This window comes from Oncorhynchus mykiss, chromosome 10, assembly GCF_013265735.2.
Source record: "Oncorhynchus mykiss isolate Arlee chromosome 10, USDA_OmykA_1.1, whole genome shotgun sequence".
NCBI classification, from domain to species: domain Eukaryota; kingdom Metazoa; phylum Chordata; class Actinopteri; order Salmoniformes; family Salmonidae; genus Oncorhynchus; species Oncorhynchus mykiss.
This window is the reverse complement of record NC_048574.1, coordinates 17,378,583-17,396,929: the sequence shown is the minus strand read 5'-3', so window position 1 is coordinate 17,396,929 and position 18,347 is coordinate 17,378,583. Positions and strand designations below refer to the sequence as shown.

Here is an 18,347-nt window from a genome sequence, read left to right as displayed (position 1 = left end):
TTATGGTATGTGCTGCCAATGCTTACATATTTTCAGTTTTACAAAGGCATGATTTAGAATCCATGTGAGTTGAAGAATCATTTACAATTTCAATTAGCAAAACAGATGCTTGTCACATGTTCAGCCTGAAACAACCTCAAAGCAATGCCCAAAATGTCCATTTCTGTATCCAGAAATGAACCGTTTAATCATCTTTTGGCTACTAATGTGGTTTGTTAGCACACAATGCTAACCACTCAAAGGAGTAAATGAGGGGAGAGCTAGTTGTAGGTCTACATCATCCTCCCTTGGGCTTGGGCATACTCATTGCTTTAGCAATATCCGGACACAAAGTCCCTCTGTGTGGATAACATGAGAAGATTCGCCAAAGACCGACGAGAGAGCAAAAGCACCCTATAATGAATGACAGATTCCCCTTTCAGCCAGTCCAGTACACAGATGCTCTGTAGGCTAGTTAGCACAATGGCTAGCCTCCATCTCCATCGCTGACTACACTGCAGTTAGACCAACCACATTGTGTAAACACACTCACAAAATCTGTATAGCCTCAGTTGGTAGAGCATGGAGCTTGCAAAGCCAGGGCTGTGGGTTCGATTCCCATGGGGGACCAGTACAAAAAAAATAATCTATGCACTCACAACAGTAAATTGCTCTGGATAAGATCATCTGCTAAATGACAAAAATGTAATTTATACAACCCAGAATTACGGCACTAACAAAAGGGTGCTGGTATTCACAGAAACTTCCCAACACACACACACTAGCCTAGCTTACATCTAGCCCTCACATTAAGCCTTTCTTTTTACCCCTATGATTTAATGAAAATAAACATTTGGTGGAAACATTGGCGATTTCCTTATGTTGAAAGTTCAATTCATTAAGATGGACTGATAGGTCATGTACAAAACAACATTCACCAAGGGAATGCCAAATTGTGTGCAGTCCTGTAACAGAAAAACAGTTTTAAGCTGTTGTATAAAAGTTTAGTTAAACTTCTAAAAAGTTACACAGGGAACACAAAACAGAAAAACTCAAACTAACAAGGTTGAATGTGTATTTATTTGTTTGTATTTCTTTTTTATTCCAACAATTGTTCTTACCAACTGTTTCAACTTCAAAGTGTTAATTCCTCAAGGGTTACTACAATCCCTTTATGGTCAGCCGTTATTGTCTGTGACAAATCTTGAATCACTGCATGTGCCCACTTTAAAACATACTGAAGTAATCTGAAGGCCATCAAACTTATTTTTTACAAGTCAGAAACTCAAACTGTACTATCATGTATTCAAATTTACATTGTCGAATCAAATACCGTTATGCAAATACCTCATTTATTCGTTTGCCGTAACGTGATTAGGGTTCTAACTAAGTCGGGAGATAACCACAAGTCACTGTGATGACCGTAATCACCCTCATCTCTGCCACACATCGTGTGTGACGGAGTTGACATGTGTAGTGGTCACTGGGACTGGTCGGCACAGCCCTCCATGGGGCTGACAGTGGTGGCCTCGTCATTGCTGCTGTCCACCTCTTGCTCCATGGCGCTCTCCTCGTCCAGCCGCTGGCTGGTGTAGTTGCTGATCTCCAGGAAGCCGCTGGGCTCCACCACCACGTTGGACTGGCTGGAGTCTGGCATGATAGAGTACCGAGGGATCACCTGGGGAGGGGAGTAAACGGATGTTATTTAGCTTTTATTGTCTATAGATGTTAAAAGCTTAGATGACCGTTGTCCTATAATAAGCAATGTTTAAGAGATGTTAATCATATGGCTCAGAATATGTAATTAGTAAGGCTTTGCTATGCTATAACATACATCTTTGAAATCACAGAAATGTACCTCAATGACGTCCAGGTCTTCTTTGCCCTTGGCCACTAGGCCCTGGATGCGGCTAAACTGGCTGTGCTGGGGCTTGGAGTGGGATGAGTGGTGCAGGGTGGCCCCCGAGCTGCTGATGACCGGGCCTGAGCCCCCCAACACACCTAAATCTCCCCCTGCCCCCACACCCTTCCCGTAGGGGCTGCAGTCGCTGGACGAGTCCACCACCATTGGCTCGGCGCTAGGGTCTATCTCCGCTTCCATCATGGAAATCTTGAGGATGTCCGAAACGGAGGGCTTCTCGCTGCCGGACGGGCCCGAGCTGCTGGGCTCGGCGGGGACCAGCTTTGCTGTGGCCTCGCCACTGCTGGACACGGGCGGGGACTGGTGGCTGCTGCTACCGCCGAAGGTGATCTTGGTGATGCTGGCGCCCTGGGTGATGATTGGCGGCTATGTCGGGGGAGAGAGGGGAAAAATGGATTTGGTTGGAACTATAGAAATTAATAGAACAGACATTGCAATTCAAGTCAATGTTCTGTAATATGTAGACCAGCGGCCATATTGAATGTACCCATGAGTGTTAGTCAAATTGCCATGGTCTGAAAGGGCTTCCCCTTCCATTTCTATGGTTGGAACTAGTGTAGGGCATGGGGAAACTCATGCCCCCTTTTGAATGAAAAACAATGGTAATTTATTTTCAGGTTGTCATACAGGGCTGTGAAGGTTTTGTCAGGCTTCCTGCGCTACTGTACAAACAACACTGATCTGATGGGAAGGGAATTTGTGGCATGATGCCCAGAGCTTTGTCTTATCTTATTGATCTTAAAAGGCCCATCAAGGTACAAGTGCTGTGAATCAGGACAAGATTTACATGTATGGAATGTGCACTCGGTGTAAATGCTTTTAAATGTTTAAGGCAAAATCCATCTAGAGGGCAAATAAAGTTTAAATTAAGTTCTATTCTAAAGCATTATGGCACAATGCATCTGACAGTTGATGATTCACTGTGTCAACCTGATCTGTCACGGACCAATAAATAAAATAGTCACTGGGGCCTGGAGGTCCATCAGAGAGGGATGGTGCTCACCAGGCTTGTGGAAGGGGTCTTGTCTGCACCCACCGGGTGGTGGGCCTGCAGGGGTGGCGGCTGGGACAGCTGTGTGTGGATGGGCCTGTGGTGGGAGGTGGGTGCCTGCTGCAGCTTGGGGAGCTGGGGGGTGAGGGAGGGTGGCTTTGTAGGGGTGCCCAGGCCCACCAGCTGGGGGCATCCCGAGGCAGAGGAGGGCCTCTCCTTCAGGCTCTGCCCTGGAGCCTGGGGCTTGGGCTGGTACTGCTCTTGGAGCTGGGGTGGCTTCTTCACCAAGGTGGAGGAAGGCTGGCTCATCTGGGGCTTGCTGTGTAGCTGTGGGGGCTGGGTGGAGTGGGGCATGGGCTGGGTGGAGTGGGGCATGTGTCTGCCCTGCTCCGACTGGGGCTCAGAGTGTGACTGGCTTTGGGGTTGGGGGAGTGTGTGGTGCTGAGGGGCAGGGGCTGCCGCGAGTTGGATGGAACGGTAGAACAGGCCCGTCTGGGGGTCCAGGGTGTCCCCTTCTAGTTCACCCTCCTCCATCACCATCTCCTCCGCCTGCTTACTGTGGATAAGCTGGCCCTCCGACGCCTGGAATGACATACGATCATTAGCAATAGTGGTATATATAGAAATACAGGTAACTGCTAAAGATAAAGGAAACACCAACAAAGTATCTTAATAGGGTGTTGGGCGACCATGATCCAGAACAGCTTCTATGCACCTTGGCATAGATTCTACAAGTGTCTGGAACTCTACGCAACACCATTCTTCCGCAATTTCGTGTTTTGTTGATGGTGGTGGAAAACGCTATCTCAGGCGCCATTCCAGAATCTCCTATAAGTGTTCAATTGGGTTGATATCTGGTGACAGACGGCCATGGCATACGGTTTATAACGATTTCATGCTCATCAAACAATTCAGTGACCACTAGTGCCCTGTGGATGGGGGTATTGTCATCCTATGGAGACATAGCCATGGTAGCCAAAATAATGGCCTGCCCAGCATTTTAATACATAGCCCTAAGCATGATGGGATGTTAATTGCTTAATTAACTCACACTATACCTGTGTGGAAACACCTGCATTCAACACTATTTGTATCCCTCATGTTTCCATTATTTTGGCAGTTACCTGAATATTGGTGCATATTGATACAGTTGAAGTTGGAAGTTTACATACTTAGGTTAGAGTCATTAAAACTTTTTTTTCAACCACTCCACAAATGTCTTGTTAACAAACTATAGTTTTGGCAAGTCGGTTAGGACATCTACTTTGTTCAGTAATTTTTTCCAACAATTGTTTACAGACAGATTATTTCACTTACAATTCACTGTATCAATTCCAGTGGGTCAGAAGTTTACATACACTAAGTTGACTGTGCCTTAAACAGCTTGGAACATACCAGAAAATGATGCCATGGCTTTAGAAGCGATAGGCTAATTGAAATAATTTGAGTCAATTGGAGGTATACCTGTGGATGTATTTCAAGGCCTACCTTCAAACTCAGTGCCTCTTTGCTTGACATCATGGGAAAATCAAAAGAAATCAGCCAAGACCCCGGAAAAGAAATTGTAGACCTCCACAACTCTGGTTCATCCTTGGGAGCAATTTCCAAATGCCTGAAGGTATCATGTTCAATAGTACGCAAGTATAAACACCATGGGACCGCGCAGCCATCATACCGCTCAGGAAGGAGATGCCTTCTGTCTCCTAGAGATTAATATACTTTGGTGCGAAAAGTGCAAATCAATCCCAGAACAACAGCAAAAGATCTTGTGAAGATGCTTGTGAAGATGCTGGAGGAAACAGGTACAAAGGTATCTATATCCACAGTAAAATGAGTCCTATATTGACATAACTTGAAAGGCCGCTCAGCAAGGAAGAAGCCACTGGTCCAAAACCACCATAAAAAAGCCAGACTACGGTTTGCAACTGCACATGGGGACAAAGATCGTACTTTTGGGGGAAATGTCCTCTGGTCTGATGAAACAAAAATAGAACTGTTTGGCCATAATGACCATCGCTATGTTTGGAGGAAAAGCGGGGAGGATTGCAAGCTGAAGAACACCATCCCAACTGTGAAGCACCGGGGTGGCAGCATCATGTTGTGGGGGTGCTTTGCTGCAGGAGTGTCTGGTGCACTTCACAAAATAGATGGCATCATGAGGGGGAAAATTATGTGGATATATTGAAGCAACATCTCAAGAGTGGCCATCACAAAGCACTGACCTCAATCCTATAGACAATTTGTGGGCAGAACTGAAAAAGCGTGTGCGAGCAAGGAGGCCGACAAATCTGACCCAGTTACACAAGCTCTGTCAGGAGGAATGGGCCAAAACTTATTGTGGGAAGCTTGTGTGGAAGGCTACCCGAAACATTTGACCCAAGTTAAACAATTTAAAGTCAATGCTAGCAAATACTACAAATTCTGACCCACTGGAAATGTGATGAAAGAAATAAAAGCTGAAATAAAATAAAATCACTCACTATTATTCTGATATTTCACATTCATGCGTCCTCACCACTTTATTTTAAGGATTTACACTTTCCTAATGAACAGTGAGATCCTATGCCAGAAAAAGAAGAATACAAAGACGAACATATATTTGTGATTTTTTTTTTTTTGTTGTTGAATTTTACCCCTTTTTTCTCCCCAATTTTAGTGGCATCCAATTGTTAGTAGCTACTATCTTGTCTCATCGCTACAACTCCCGTACGGGCTCGGGAGAGACGAAGGTTGAAAGTCATGCGTCCTCCGATACACAACCCAACCAATCCGCACTGCTTCTTAACACAGCGCGCATCCAACCCAGCCGCAACCTTGGTTAGCGTGCACTGCGCCCGGCCTGCCACAGGAGTCGCTGGTGCGCGATGAGACAAGGATATCCCTACCGGCCAAACACTCCCTAACCCGGACGACGCTAGGCCAATTGTGCGTCGCCCCACGTACCTCCCGGTCGCGTCCGGTTACGACAGAGCCTGGGCGCGAACCCAGAGTCTCTGGTGGCACAACTGGCGCTGCAGCACTGCGCCACCCGGGAGGCCTCATGTATGTGATTAAGTTCATATACTAGGTAGGCGTTTGTCTCACCAGTTGGACAATGCGTGTGACGGTGACCGCAGAGGAAGTTGGGATGGACTTGACCACCATGGGGGTGTGACCTGTGCTCTGTGAGGACGCCGCCAGTTGCTGGCTAGCGGACATGACCATGTCGCCTCCAGAGGATGGTCCGGCCCGGCTGGCTTTAACTGCACAAAGAGAGATCATCATAAGTTAGGTTCCCATCCAATTGGCAACAGAGTTTGCATGTGAATATTCTAAAATCCATTTAATAACAATGTGCGCATTTTCCCACCAGGGTGGTGATTCCATTAAAATGACTTGTTGCAGATAAAAGGCACGTGCACTCCAGCCAACAGATACAGTACAGTGTTCACAGATAGCACTGTTGGCTAGAGCGCACGTATAGCCTACAGTGCCTTGCGAAAGTATTCGGCCCCCTTGAACTTTGCGACCTTTTGCCACATTTCAGGCTTCAAACATAAAGATATAAAAGTGTATTTTTTTGTGAAGAATCAACAACAAGTGGGACACAATCATGAAGTGGAATGACATTTATTGGATATTTCAAACTTTTTTAACAAATCAAAAACTGAAAAATTGGGCGTGCAAAATTATTCAGCCCCTTTACTTTCAGTGCAGCAAACTCTCTCCAGAAGTTCAGTGAGGATCTCTGAATGATCCAATGTTGACCTAAATGACTAATGATGATAAATACAATCCACCTGTGTGTAATCAAGTCTCCGTATAAATGCACCTGCACTGTGATAGTCTCAGAGGTCCGTCAAAAGCGCAGAGAGCATCATGAAGAACAAGGAACACACCAGGCAGGTCCGAGATACTGTTGTGAAGAAGTTTAAAGCCGGATTTGGATACAAAAAGATTTCCCAAGCTTTAAACATCCCAAGGAGCACTGTGCAAGCGATAATATTGAAATGGAAGGAGTATCAGACCACTGCAAATCTACCAAGACCTGGCCGTCCCTCTAAACTTTCAGCTCATACAAGGAGGAGACTGATCAGAGATGCAGCCAAGAGGCCCATGATCACTCTGGATGAACTGCAGAGATCTACAGCTGAGGTGGGAGACTCTGTCCATAGGACAACAATCAGTCGTATATTGCACAAATCTGGCCTTTATGGAAGAGGGGCAAGAAGAAAGCCATTTCTTAAAGATATCCATAAAAAGTGTTGTTTAAAGTTTGCCACAAGCCACCTGGGAGACACACCAAACATGTGGAAGAAGGTGCTCTGGTCAGATGAAACCAAAATTGAACTTTTTGGCAACAATGCAAAACGTTATGTTTGGCGTAAAAGCAACACAGCTGAACACACCATCCCCACTGTCAAACATGGTGGTGGCAGCATCATGGTTTGGGCCTGCTTTTCTTCAGCAGGGACAGGGAAGATGGTTAAAATTGATGGGAAGATGGATGGAGCCAAATACAGGACCATTCTGGAAGAAAACCTGATGGAGTCTGCAAAAGACCTGAGACTGGGACGGAGATTTGTCTTCCAACAAGACAATGATCCAAAACATAAAGCAAAATCTACAATGGAATGGTTCAAAAATAAACATATCCAGGTGTTAGAATGGCCAAGTCAAAGTCCAGACCTGAATCCATCGAGAATCTGTGGAAAGAACTGAAAACTGCTGTTCACAAATGCTCTCCATCCAACCTCACTGAGCTCGAGCTGTTTTGCAAGGAGGAATGGGAAAAATGTTCAGTCTCTCGATGTGCAAAACTGATAGAGACATACCCCAAGCGACATACAGCTGTAATCGCAGCAAAAGGTGGCGCTACAAAGTATTAACTTAAGGGGGCTGAATAATTTTGCACGCCCAATTTTTCAGTTTTTGATTTGTTAAAAAAGTTTGAAATATCCAATAAATGTCGTTCCACTTCATGATTGTGTCCCACTTGTTGTTGATTCTTCACAAAAAAATAAAGTTTTATATCTTTATGTTTGAAGCCTGAAATGTGGCAAAAGGTCGCAAAGTTCAAGGGGGCCGAATACTTTCGCAAGGCACTGTACATGATGAGATCATTATGGACAAAATAATTTTTATTTATCAAACGGCAGCCAAGCATCAATCATGTCACCAGAATAAGACCCTCAATATTTATTGGAAAGGAGAATCAAGCTCATCACTTTCACCGCCCTCTGAAGTTCATCATAACTTATTTAATCTGTAGCCTAATAAACTGCATGTTTTCCCGACGAGCTGGGAGGACCACACATGTCATCGGGTGACTCCTAGTTTAATTTAATATAAGGGTTATTATATCAATATTTGTGGATAAAAAAATAGTTTCCACCATTTATCGCATAATTAATTTTCCTGACACAAAAATATCCCACCTTGTCTATTGTATTTTGTTTTGCCTGTAATTAAAATGTTTTATGGATGGAAACCTTGTTTTTAACATGGAATTGCTCTCAATTACTCGGAACTGCATTATTTCGAGACATTCTTTAGTGAGTACAGCTAAGTATAGAACAGCCTGCTGTTTTTCCACTTTGCTTATTTCTGCGTGGTTAAGGGCTACAATTGTGTGTAAACCCCTGAATACATGAGTAGGAAAGTGTATAATTTTCCATCCAAGGTGTAATATCATTAAGGGGTGACGAAATATGATATACACTACCAGTCAAAAGTTTGGACACACCTACCCATTAAAGGGTTTTTCTTTACTTTTAATATGTTCTACATTGTAAAATAATAGTGAAGGCATCAAAACTATGAAATAACACATATAGAATTAAGTAGCAACCAAAAAAGTGTTATTCGAAGTTGCCACCCTTTGCCTTGATGAGAGCTTTGCATTCTCTCAACTAGCTTCAACTGGAATGCTTTTCCAACAGTTTTGAAGGAGTTCCCACATATGCTGAGCACTTGTTGGCTGCTTGTCCTTCACTCTGCGGTCCAACTCATCCCAAACCATCTCAATTGGGTTAAGGTCGAGGGATTGTGGAGGCCAGGTCATCTGATGCAGCACTCCATCACTTTCCTTCTTTGTCAAATAGCCCTTACACAGCCTGGAGGTGGGTTGGGTCATTGTCCTGTTGAAAAACAAATGATAGTGGGACTAAGCCCAAACCTTGATTGGATGGTATATTGCTGCAGAATGCTGTGGCCAAAAGACATATTTCCACTGGTCTAATGTCCATTGCTCATGTTTCTTGGCCCAAGCAAGTCTCTTCTTCTATTGGTGTCCTTTAGTAGTGGTTTCTTTGCAGCAATTCAACCACGAAGGCCTGATTCACGCAGTCTCCTCTGAACAGTTGATGTTGAGATGTGTCTGTTACTTGAACTCTGAAGCAATTTCTGAGGCTGGTAACTCTAATGAACGTATCCTCTGGGTGGTAACTCTAATGAACGTATCCTCTAACAAGGCACACCTGTTAACTGAAATGCATTCCAGGTGACTACCTCATGAAGCTGGTTGAAAGAATGCCCAGGTGTGTCCAAACTTTTGACTGGTACTGTACATCAATGTATTTCGCAATGAAACAGTATGAAAAGAAAGTGAACATCATATCACTTTGGGGATCATTTTAGGTGTCCTCCTAAAGTGATGACAATACAGTGTAATATGACAATTGATCAAATCTGAGAAACTAAAAAGTAAGACAGATTATAGTGTCTTGGCTGTGTGTAATGCCCAAGGAGAAATGTTTCAGTGAGCTCGCTTCTCAAATAGCACCCTATCCCTTATATAGTGCACTACCTTTGAACAGGGCTGGACCTCAGTGAAAAGTAGTGCATTATATAGAGAATAGGGTGCCATTTGGGAAGAAACCCGAGTGGTCAGTTCATGTACCAGCAGTTATGTATTCAGTGGACGGTTCAGTCTCTACAGTGGATGTCCCAGGGGAGACTGGATCCTGCTGCTTCTTGTCCTGGGCCATCTGAAAGGGCACAGCCATCTGGCTCAGGTCTATGGTGTGCTGCCTGGGCTTCGCCTCACCCTTGTCCTTCACTGTAAAGGCAACAGAGACTGTCACTATCAGTCATCTAATAAACAACTACTCCATTTATATTTGGAAAGACGCGGGACAAGAAAGTACCGTCACTTACATGAGAATTAGAGTTCAGAGCAGTCTGACCCCAACGACGAACACTTTTACATCCGATTCTCCCAGAATCAGGTCCCAGAGAGTCCAGTCACTTGACCTGTGATCAGGCTGTGTTTGAATGCGCCACAGGCCCATTAATTGCACCGGTAAGAAATTGTGTGTTTGTATGCGTGGAAAAACTGAGGTGTCAGAAGCTGGGGCTTTCTTCTCAAGTCGTTTGTATTAAACATCGTTTTAGGGGCTGCAGTGTCAGGATATTCGCACAGCAACTGACACACCTAATTCAACTAATCGCGGTGTACAAATTTAATATCTATATTATTTGAGTCAGGTCAGGCTAACCCTGCCAAGATTAGCCAACCCTACCACTATAGCAAGGACTAGATAGGTGCAATATGGCGATGGCTCCATCTCGTTTCTATCTGCAAACACTAAAAGGGGGATGTTTTTGTATATCAGGCATCAGTCACACTCAACACAGTCACGCTCAATATCAAGCAACAAACAGCCTTTTACAAGAAGTCAGTGAAAGGTCCACAGCAATAAAGATTACAAAAGGGGAAGTGGTTTGGAAACCCCCCAGAGTTCTTGCACTGACTTCTGGGATAGAATCCCAGCCATAATAACAAGCACTATTAACAGGTGACTAGCCTTGTTGCCAGGAAGATTACTCTGTTTCTGAATTGAAATGGAATTGACCCCAACCCTGGTAAGTGGTATGGTAGTTGTCATGGTGACGGTGGTCACTCTGTTAGTCACCTGTGGTTTGCTGCAGCTCCAGCAGGGCCTTAATGGTTGAGGTGGCCGACTGGGTCACGTTCCCCGTAGACACGTCCTGGTAGATGATGGTGGGGCCGGACTCCACCGACACTTCATGCTGCTCAGCCCACTCCTGCCCTCTGGAGGAGATGATGTGCACTACGGGCTGGGAGTCTGACCGGTGACAACAACCAAAACAAGTCATATGGAATTGTGCGGATTCCCTTTAGATTCCAGTCGATGTGGGAATTAAATTGGACATGGCATTCAAGTAAAAGGGAATTGAAATAATTATATTATGCGAGTGGAGCCATTTACCATTTGAAAGTGAAGGGAATTGAACTTAGCTGGATACTTGTGAGAATAGATACACTTTCATACTACAGATGAGGTAGTCAATAGCTGTGTGAGACTACAATACACAGTTTTAACTTGAGTGTCTTTTTTGTTCTCGTAGTTAGACTGCAGGCTATATCATGTACTTCTTGCTGTTATGTGGAGTGCCACGACGTACCGTGACTGCTGCTGTTGGAGCCATCGGCGGGCTGAAAGCTGCCCTCGGCGATGCCACCTGACTCATCCTTCAGCGCCCCCTCCTGTGCGTCAGCCACCCTGGACGCCTGCTGCAGTGTTTCGCTCACCAGCTGCCTGGTCTGCTCGCTCAACACTGCAGTCTGGAAGATGGGCTTGGGCTTGATCAGCACCTGGACACGAATCAATGTTTAAAAAACGTTATATTCAATATTACACACCTAGAAGAGCTCAGTGAATGGCACTAGAGAAATAGTTTTTGTTGCTCCATAAAGTACAGCACAGCCGAGACCAATGTCAAGTGTCCTGGTGTTCCTTTTTTACATCATACATATAATTAATGTGCCCATTTAAAGTGGTATGGTCTTGCAATCCTAAAGTTACACTGACCTGATGCATTGGTAATTCAGGACAGAAGTTAAAATATACAGTGCATTCAGAAAGTATTCAGAAACCTTCCTTTATTCCACATTGTTACATTACAGCCCTATCCTATATATATATACATACATATATATATATACATATATATACACATATATGTATGTATGTATGTATGTATGTATGTATGTATGTATGTATGTATGTATGTATGTATGTATGTATGTATGTATGTATGTATGTATGTATGTATATATATATAGAGATATTATATATATATATATATACATACATACATACATATACATAAATACACACACACACTAACCCATAAAGACAAAGCGAAAGTTTTATATATATATATATTTTTTTTTTTATTGTAATTTTACCTATCTTTTCCTCCCCAATTTTGTGATATCCAATTGGTAGTTACGATCTTGTCTCATCGCTGCAACTCCCCCAACGGGCTCGAGAGAGAGAGAGAGAGGCGAAGGTCGAGTCATGCACCCTCCGAAATATGGCCTGCCAAGCCGCGCTACCTCTTAACACCTGCTCGCTTAACCTGGAAACCAGACGCACTAATGTGTCGGAGGAAACACCGTTCAACTGACGACTGCGCCACTCCGGAGGCCACGAAAACAGGTTGAGAGATTTTAGCAAATGTGCTAAATAAAAACAGAAACACCTTTAGGTACATACATATTCAGACCCTTTGCTATGAGACTCGAAATTGAGCTCAGGTGCATCTTGTATCCATTGCTCATGCTTGATGTGTTTCTACAACTTGATTGGAGTCCACCTGTGGTTAATTCAATGTATACATTTGCAAAAATGTCTAAAAACCTGTTTTTGCTTTTTCATTATGTGGTATTGCATGTAGATTGACGAGGAATTCTTATTTTTTTTAAATCCATTTTAAGTTAAGGCTGTTACATAACAAAATGTGGAAAAAGTCAAGGGGTCTGAATATTTTCCGAAAGAACTGTATCCAAGACAAAGAGCTTTTAGTACGAAATGATCTCGTTCACACTACTCGTTGAGTGGCTGAGACGCTCCAGGGTGAAGTTTCCCCAGAGTACAGACAGCTCTCGGATCAGCTTCCCCAAACCTAAGCATTAGAGGGGTAAAGGCAAAACTGACCCAAGAGCCAACGTCTAGGGGCAACTTCACCCTACATAGACAGCGTTGGACTGTTACTGACCTGGGTCTTGCCCTGCTGGCCGTACACTATTTTGGTGGGGATGATCTTGGTGGTGGTGTTGGGCTGCACCCCTGAGCCCATGCCTTTCGGCTGGGTCACGATCATCTTGGTGATGGGTCTGGAGGCTGTGATGATGGCTGGCTTGGACCCCGGCACACCCTGCAGGGTCTTTTCGCCCTATGGCACAGAGGCATTCATATTTTGGTTCTGTAACCAATGGCACCCTATTCCCTATATAGTGCACTACTTTTGACCAGAGTTTAAGATTAATGTACTAATTGTAAGTCACTATGAATTAAGAGCGTCTGCTAAATGACAACTGAAAACATTAACATGTAAATGCATAATATGGAGCTGAACACAATAGACTGATGAAAGGCTAAACTAGAACTATCAAAAAAACGTAAAAATACGTTTTGGGGTCAATACATTTGAACACTTCTGAAATAATTACTTAGAATCTAGATAGATTTTATTTAACATAAAAAAATGTCTTAATTAAAATGGTTTCATTTATAATAACAATCATGTTGAACTGACCCCTGCATTCAACAGTGTGGTGACCACATTCTTGCCAGGCAGGCCCTGGATGGTCGTTGCTTTGCCAGTGGTCTTTTGCACCACAATAACATTGGGCTTGGACGTCATAGGAATGGTAGTTATCTTAGTTGTTGTACCTGCAATGGAGGGGGAAAGAACATCTAAAGGTTTGCCAAAACACAACATATTGAAGTCACTATAATTGGACAACTAGATGTTCAGTCAAAATTGGTAACATTAGGGTTGCAAAAGTTTGGTAATTTTGCTAATCTATGTAAACTTTAGTAAATGTATACTGGAGTAACTACATAGCCAAAAGTATGTGGACACCCCTTCAAATTAGTGGATTCTGCTATTTCAGCCACACAGCCATGCAATTGCCATGGACAAACAGCGGCAGTAAAATGGCCCGTACTGAATTAGCTCAGTGACTTTCAACGTGGCCCCATCATTGGATGCCAGCTTTCCAACAAATTAATTTTGTCAAATTTCTGCCCTGCTTAAGCTGCACCGGTCAACTGTAAGTGCTGTTACTGTGAAGTGGAAACGTCTAGGAGCAACAACGGCTCAGCCGTGAAGTGGCAGGCCACACAAGCTCACAGAATGGGACCGCTAAGTGCTGAAGAGAGTAGTGCGTAAAAATAGTCTGTCCTCGGTTGCAACACTCACTACCGAGTTCCAAACTGCCTCTAGAAGCAACATCAGCACAATAACTGATTGTCAGGAGCTTGACAAAATGGTTTTCCATGGCCGAGCAGCCCCATACAAGCCTAAGATCACCATGCGCAATGCCAAGCATCGGCCAGAGTGGTGTAAAGTTTGCCTCCATTGGACTCTGGATCAGTGGAAAGGCGTTCTCTGGAGTGATAAATCACACTTCACCATCTGGCACTGCAACAAACTAATCTGGGTTTGAGGTATGCCAAGAGAACGCTACCTGCCCGAATGCGAGAATGAATAATGGTCTGGGGCTGTTTTCAAGCAACGGGCTAGACCTGTTCGTTCCAGTGAAGGGAAATCTTAAAACTACAGCATACAATGAAATTCTAGACGATTCTGTGCTTCCAACTTTGTAGCAACAGTTTGGAGAAGGCCCTTTCCTATTTCAGCATGACAATTTAGATTGGTGTGGTAGCACTTTATTGGCCTGCAGAGCCCTAACCTCAACCCCTCTGTGATGAATTGGAACGCCGACTGCGAGCCAGGCCGAAATGCCGACCTCAGTAATGCTCATGCCTGAATGAAAGCAAGTCCCTGCAGTCATGTTCTAGTGGAACGCTTTCCCAGAAGAGTAGAGGCTGTTATAGCAGCAAGGGGGGGGGGGGGCAACTCCATTTAATGCCCATGATTTTAGAATGAGATGTTCGACGAGCACATGTCCACAAACCTATGGCCATGAGTGTGAGAGAGATATATACACTGCTCAAAAAAATAAAGGGAACACTTAAACAACACAATGTAACTCCAAGTCAATCACACTTCTGTGAAATCAAACTGTCCACTTAGGAAGCAACACTGATTGACAATAAATTTCACATGCTGTTGTGCAAATGGAATAGACAACAGGTGGAATTTATAGGCAATTAGCAAGACACCCCCAATAAAGGAGTGGTTCTGCAGGTGGGGACCACAGACCACTTCTCAGTTCCTATGCTTCCTGGCTGATGTTTTGGTGACTTTTGAATGCTGGCGGTGCTTTCACTCTAGTGGTAGCATGAGACGGAGTCTACAACCCACACAAGTGGCTCAGGTAGTGCAGCTCATCCAGGATGGCACATCAATGCGAGCTGTGGCAAGAAGGTTCTGTCTGTCAGTGTAGTGTCCAGAGCATGGAGGCACTACCAGGAGACAGGCCAGTACATCAGGAGACCTGGAGGAGGCCGTAGGAGGGCAACAACCCAGCAGGGCCGCTACCTCCGCCTTTGTGCAAGAAGGAGCAGGAGGAGCACTGCCAGAGCGCTGCAAAATGACCTCCAGCAGGCCACAAATGTGCATGTGTCTGCTCAAATGGTCAGAAACAGACTCCATGAGGGTGGTATGAGGGCCCGACATCCACAGGTGGGGGTTGTGCTTATAGCCCAACACCGTGCAGGACGTTTGGCATTTGCCAGAGAACACCAAGATTGGCAAATTCGCCACTGGCGCCCTGTGCTCTTCACAGATGAAAGCAGGTTCACACTGAGCACATGTGACAGACGTGACAGTCTGGAGACGCCGTGGAGAACGGTCTGCTGCCTGCAACATCCTCCAGCATGACCGGTTTGGCGGTGGGTCAGTCATGGTGTGGGGTGGCATTTCTTTGGGGGGCCGCACAGCCCTCCATGTGCTCGCCAGAGGAGGCCCGACTGCCATTAGGTACCGAGATGAGATCCTCAGACCCCTTGTGAGACCATATGCTGGTGCGGTTGGCCCTGGGTTCCTCCTAATGCAAGACAATGCTAGACCTCATGTGGCTGGAGTGTGTCAGCAGTTCCTGCAAGAGGAAGGCATTGATGCTATGGACAGGCCTGCCCGTTCCCCAGACATGAATCCAATTGAGCACATCTGGGACATCATATTTCGCTCCACCAACGCCATTGCACCACAGACTGTCCAGGAGTTGGCGGATGCTTTAGTCCAGGTCTGGGAGGAGATCCCTCAGGAGACCATCCGCATCAGGAGCATGCCCAGGCGTTGTAGGGAGGTCATACAGGCACGTGGAGGCCACACACACTATTGAGCCTCATTTTGACTTGTTTTAAGGACATTACATCAGTTGGATCAGCCTGTAGTGTGGTTTTCCACTTTAATTTTGAGTGTGACTCCAAATCCAGACCTCCATGGGTTGATAAATTTGATTTCCATTGATAATGTGTGTGATTTGGTTGCCAGCACATTCAACTATGTAAAGAAAAAAGTATTTAATAAGAATATTTCATTCATTCAGATCTAGGATGTGTTATTTTAGTGTTCCCTTTATTTTTTTGAGCAGAGTATATACATACACACACACACACCAGTCAAAAATTTGTCTTTGATTTATTTAGAATTCAAGTCACACTTAACCAACACGGCTACACCATCCCATCTGGTTTGCACTTAGTGGGACTATCATTTGTTTTTCAACAGGACAATGACCGAAAACACACCTCCAGGCTGTGTAAAGGCTATTTGACCAAGAAGGAGCGTGATGGAGTGCTGCATCAGATGACCTGGCCTCCACAATCACCCGATCTCAATCCAATTGAGATGGTTTGGGATTACTTGGACCGCAGAGTGAAGGAAAAGCAGCCAACAAGTGCTCAGCATACGTGGGAACTCCTTCAAGACTGTTGGAAAAGCATTCCTCGTGAAGCTGGTTGAGAGAATGTCAAGAGTGTGCTAAAGTGTCATCAGGGCAAAGAGTGGCTACTTTGAAGAAACTAAAAATATATTTTGATTTGTTTAACACTTTTTTGATTACTACATGATTATATGTGTTATTTCATAGTTTTGATGTCTTAAGGGTAGGCAACAACATCTCCTCCCCGCTGATCCTCAACACTGGGGCCCCACAAGGGTGCGTTCTGAGCCCTCTCCTGTACTCCCTGTTCACCCACGACTGCGTGGCCACGCACGCCTCCAACTCAATCATCAAGTTTGCGGACGACACAACAGTGGTAGGCTTGATTACCAACAACGACGAGACGGCCTACAGGGTGGAGGTGAGGGCCCTCGGAGTGTGGTGTCAGGAAAATAACCTCACACTCAACGTCAACAAAACTAAGGAGATGATTGTGGACTTCAGGAAACAGCAGAGGGAACACCCCCCTATCCACATCGATGGAACAGTAGTGGAGAGGGTAGCAAGTTTTAAGTTCCTCGGCATACACATCAGAGACAAACTGAATTGGTCCACTCACACAGACAGCATCGTGAAGAAGGCGCAGCAGCGCCTCTTCAACCTCAGGAGGCTGAAGAAATTCGGCTTGTCACCAAAAGCACTCACAAACTTCTACAGATGCACAATCGAGAGCATCCTGGCGGGCTGTATCACCGCCTGGTATGGCAACTGCACCGCCCTCAACCGTAAGGCTCTCCAGAGGGTAGTGAGGTCCGCACAACGCATCACCGGGGGCAAACTACCTGCCCTCCAGGACACCTACACCACCCGATGTCACAGGAAGGCCATAAAGATCATCAAGGACATCAACCACCCGAGCCACTGCCTGTTCACCCCGCTATCATCCAGAAGGCGAGGTCAGTACAGGTGCATCAAAGCTGGGACCGAGAGACTGAAAAACAGCTTCTATCTCAAGGCCATCAGACTGTTAAACAGCCACCACTAACACTGAGTGGCTGCTGCCAACACACTGACACTGACTCAACTCCAGCCACTTTAATAATGGGAATTGATGGGAAATTATGTAAATATATCACTAGCCACTTTAAACAATGCTACCTTATATAAATGTTACTTACCCTACATTATTCATCTCATATGCAGACGTATATACTGTACTCTATATCATCGACGGTATCCTTATGTAATACATGTACCACTAGCCACTTTATACTATGCCACTTTGTTTACATACTCATCTCATTTGTACATACTGTACTCGATACCATCTACTGTATCTTGCCTATGCTGCTCTGTACCATCACTCATTCATATATCCTTATGTACATATTCTTTATCCCCTTACACTGTGTACAAGACAGTAGTTTTGGAATTGTTAGTTAGATTACTTGTTATTACTGCATTGTTGGAACTAGAAGCACAAGCATTTCGCTACACTCGCATTAACATCTGCTAACCATGTGTATGTGACAAATAAAATTTGATTTGATTTGATTTAACTATTATTCTACAATGTATAAAATAGTAAAAATAAAGAAAAACCCTGGAATTAATAGGTGTCTAAACTATTGACTGGTACTGTACTT

General features: G+C 44.6%; 1 protein-coding gene across 4 annotated transcripts in view; it reads right to left on the bottom strand.

The window, feature by feature from the left end:
* Positions 1 to 1,037: 1,037 nt before the first annotated feature.
* Positions 1,038 to 18,347, bottom strand: part of emsy (EMSY transcriptional repressor, BRCA2 interacting) — a 33,208-nt gene continuing 15,898 nt past the window's right edge. For 2 of the 4 annotated variants that reach the window (XM_036989815.1, XM_036989816.1), the window contains exons 12-20: positions 13,440 to 13,576; positions 12,900 to 13,076; positions 11,301 to 11,490; positions 10,787 to 10,960; positions 9,772 to 9,930; positions 5,976 to 6,133; positions 2,904 to 3,473; positions 1,838 to 2,266; positions 1,038 to 1,657 (exon numbers count right to left, since the gene is read on the bottom strand). In XM_036989815.1, coding sequence (XP_036845710.1) covers positions 1,460 to 1,657; positions 1,838 to 2,266; positions 2,904 to 3,473; positions 5,976 to 6,133; positions 9,772 to 9,930; positions 10,787 to 10,960; positions 11,301 to 11,490; positions 12,900 to 13,076; positions 13,440 to 13,576 — 2,192 coding nt within the window. In that variant the 3' untranslated portion in view covers positions 1,038 to 1,459. The remainder of the gene's footprint in view (positions 1,658 to 1,837; positions 2,267 to 2,903; positions 3,474 to 5,975; positions 6,134 to 9,771; positions 9,931 to 10,786; positions 10,961 to 11,300; positions 11,491 to 12,899; positions 13,077 to 13,439; positions 13,577 to 18,347) is intronic. The other 2 variants (XM_036989818.1, XM_036989817.1) reach the window with 2 other exon arrangements.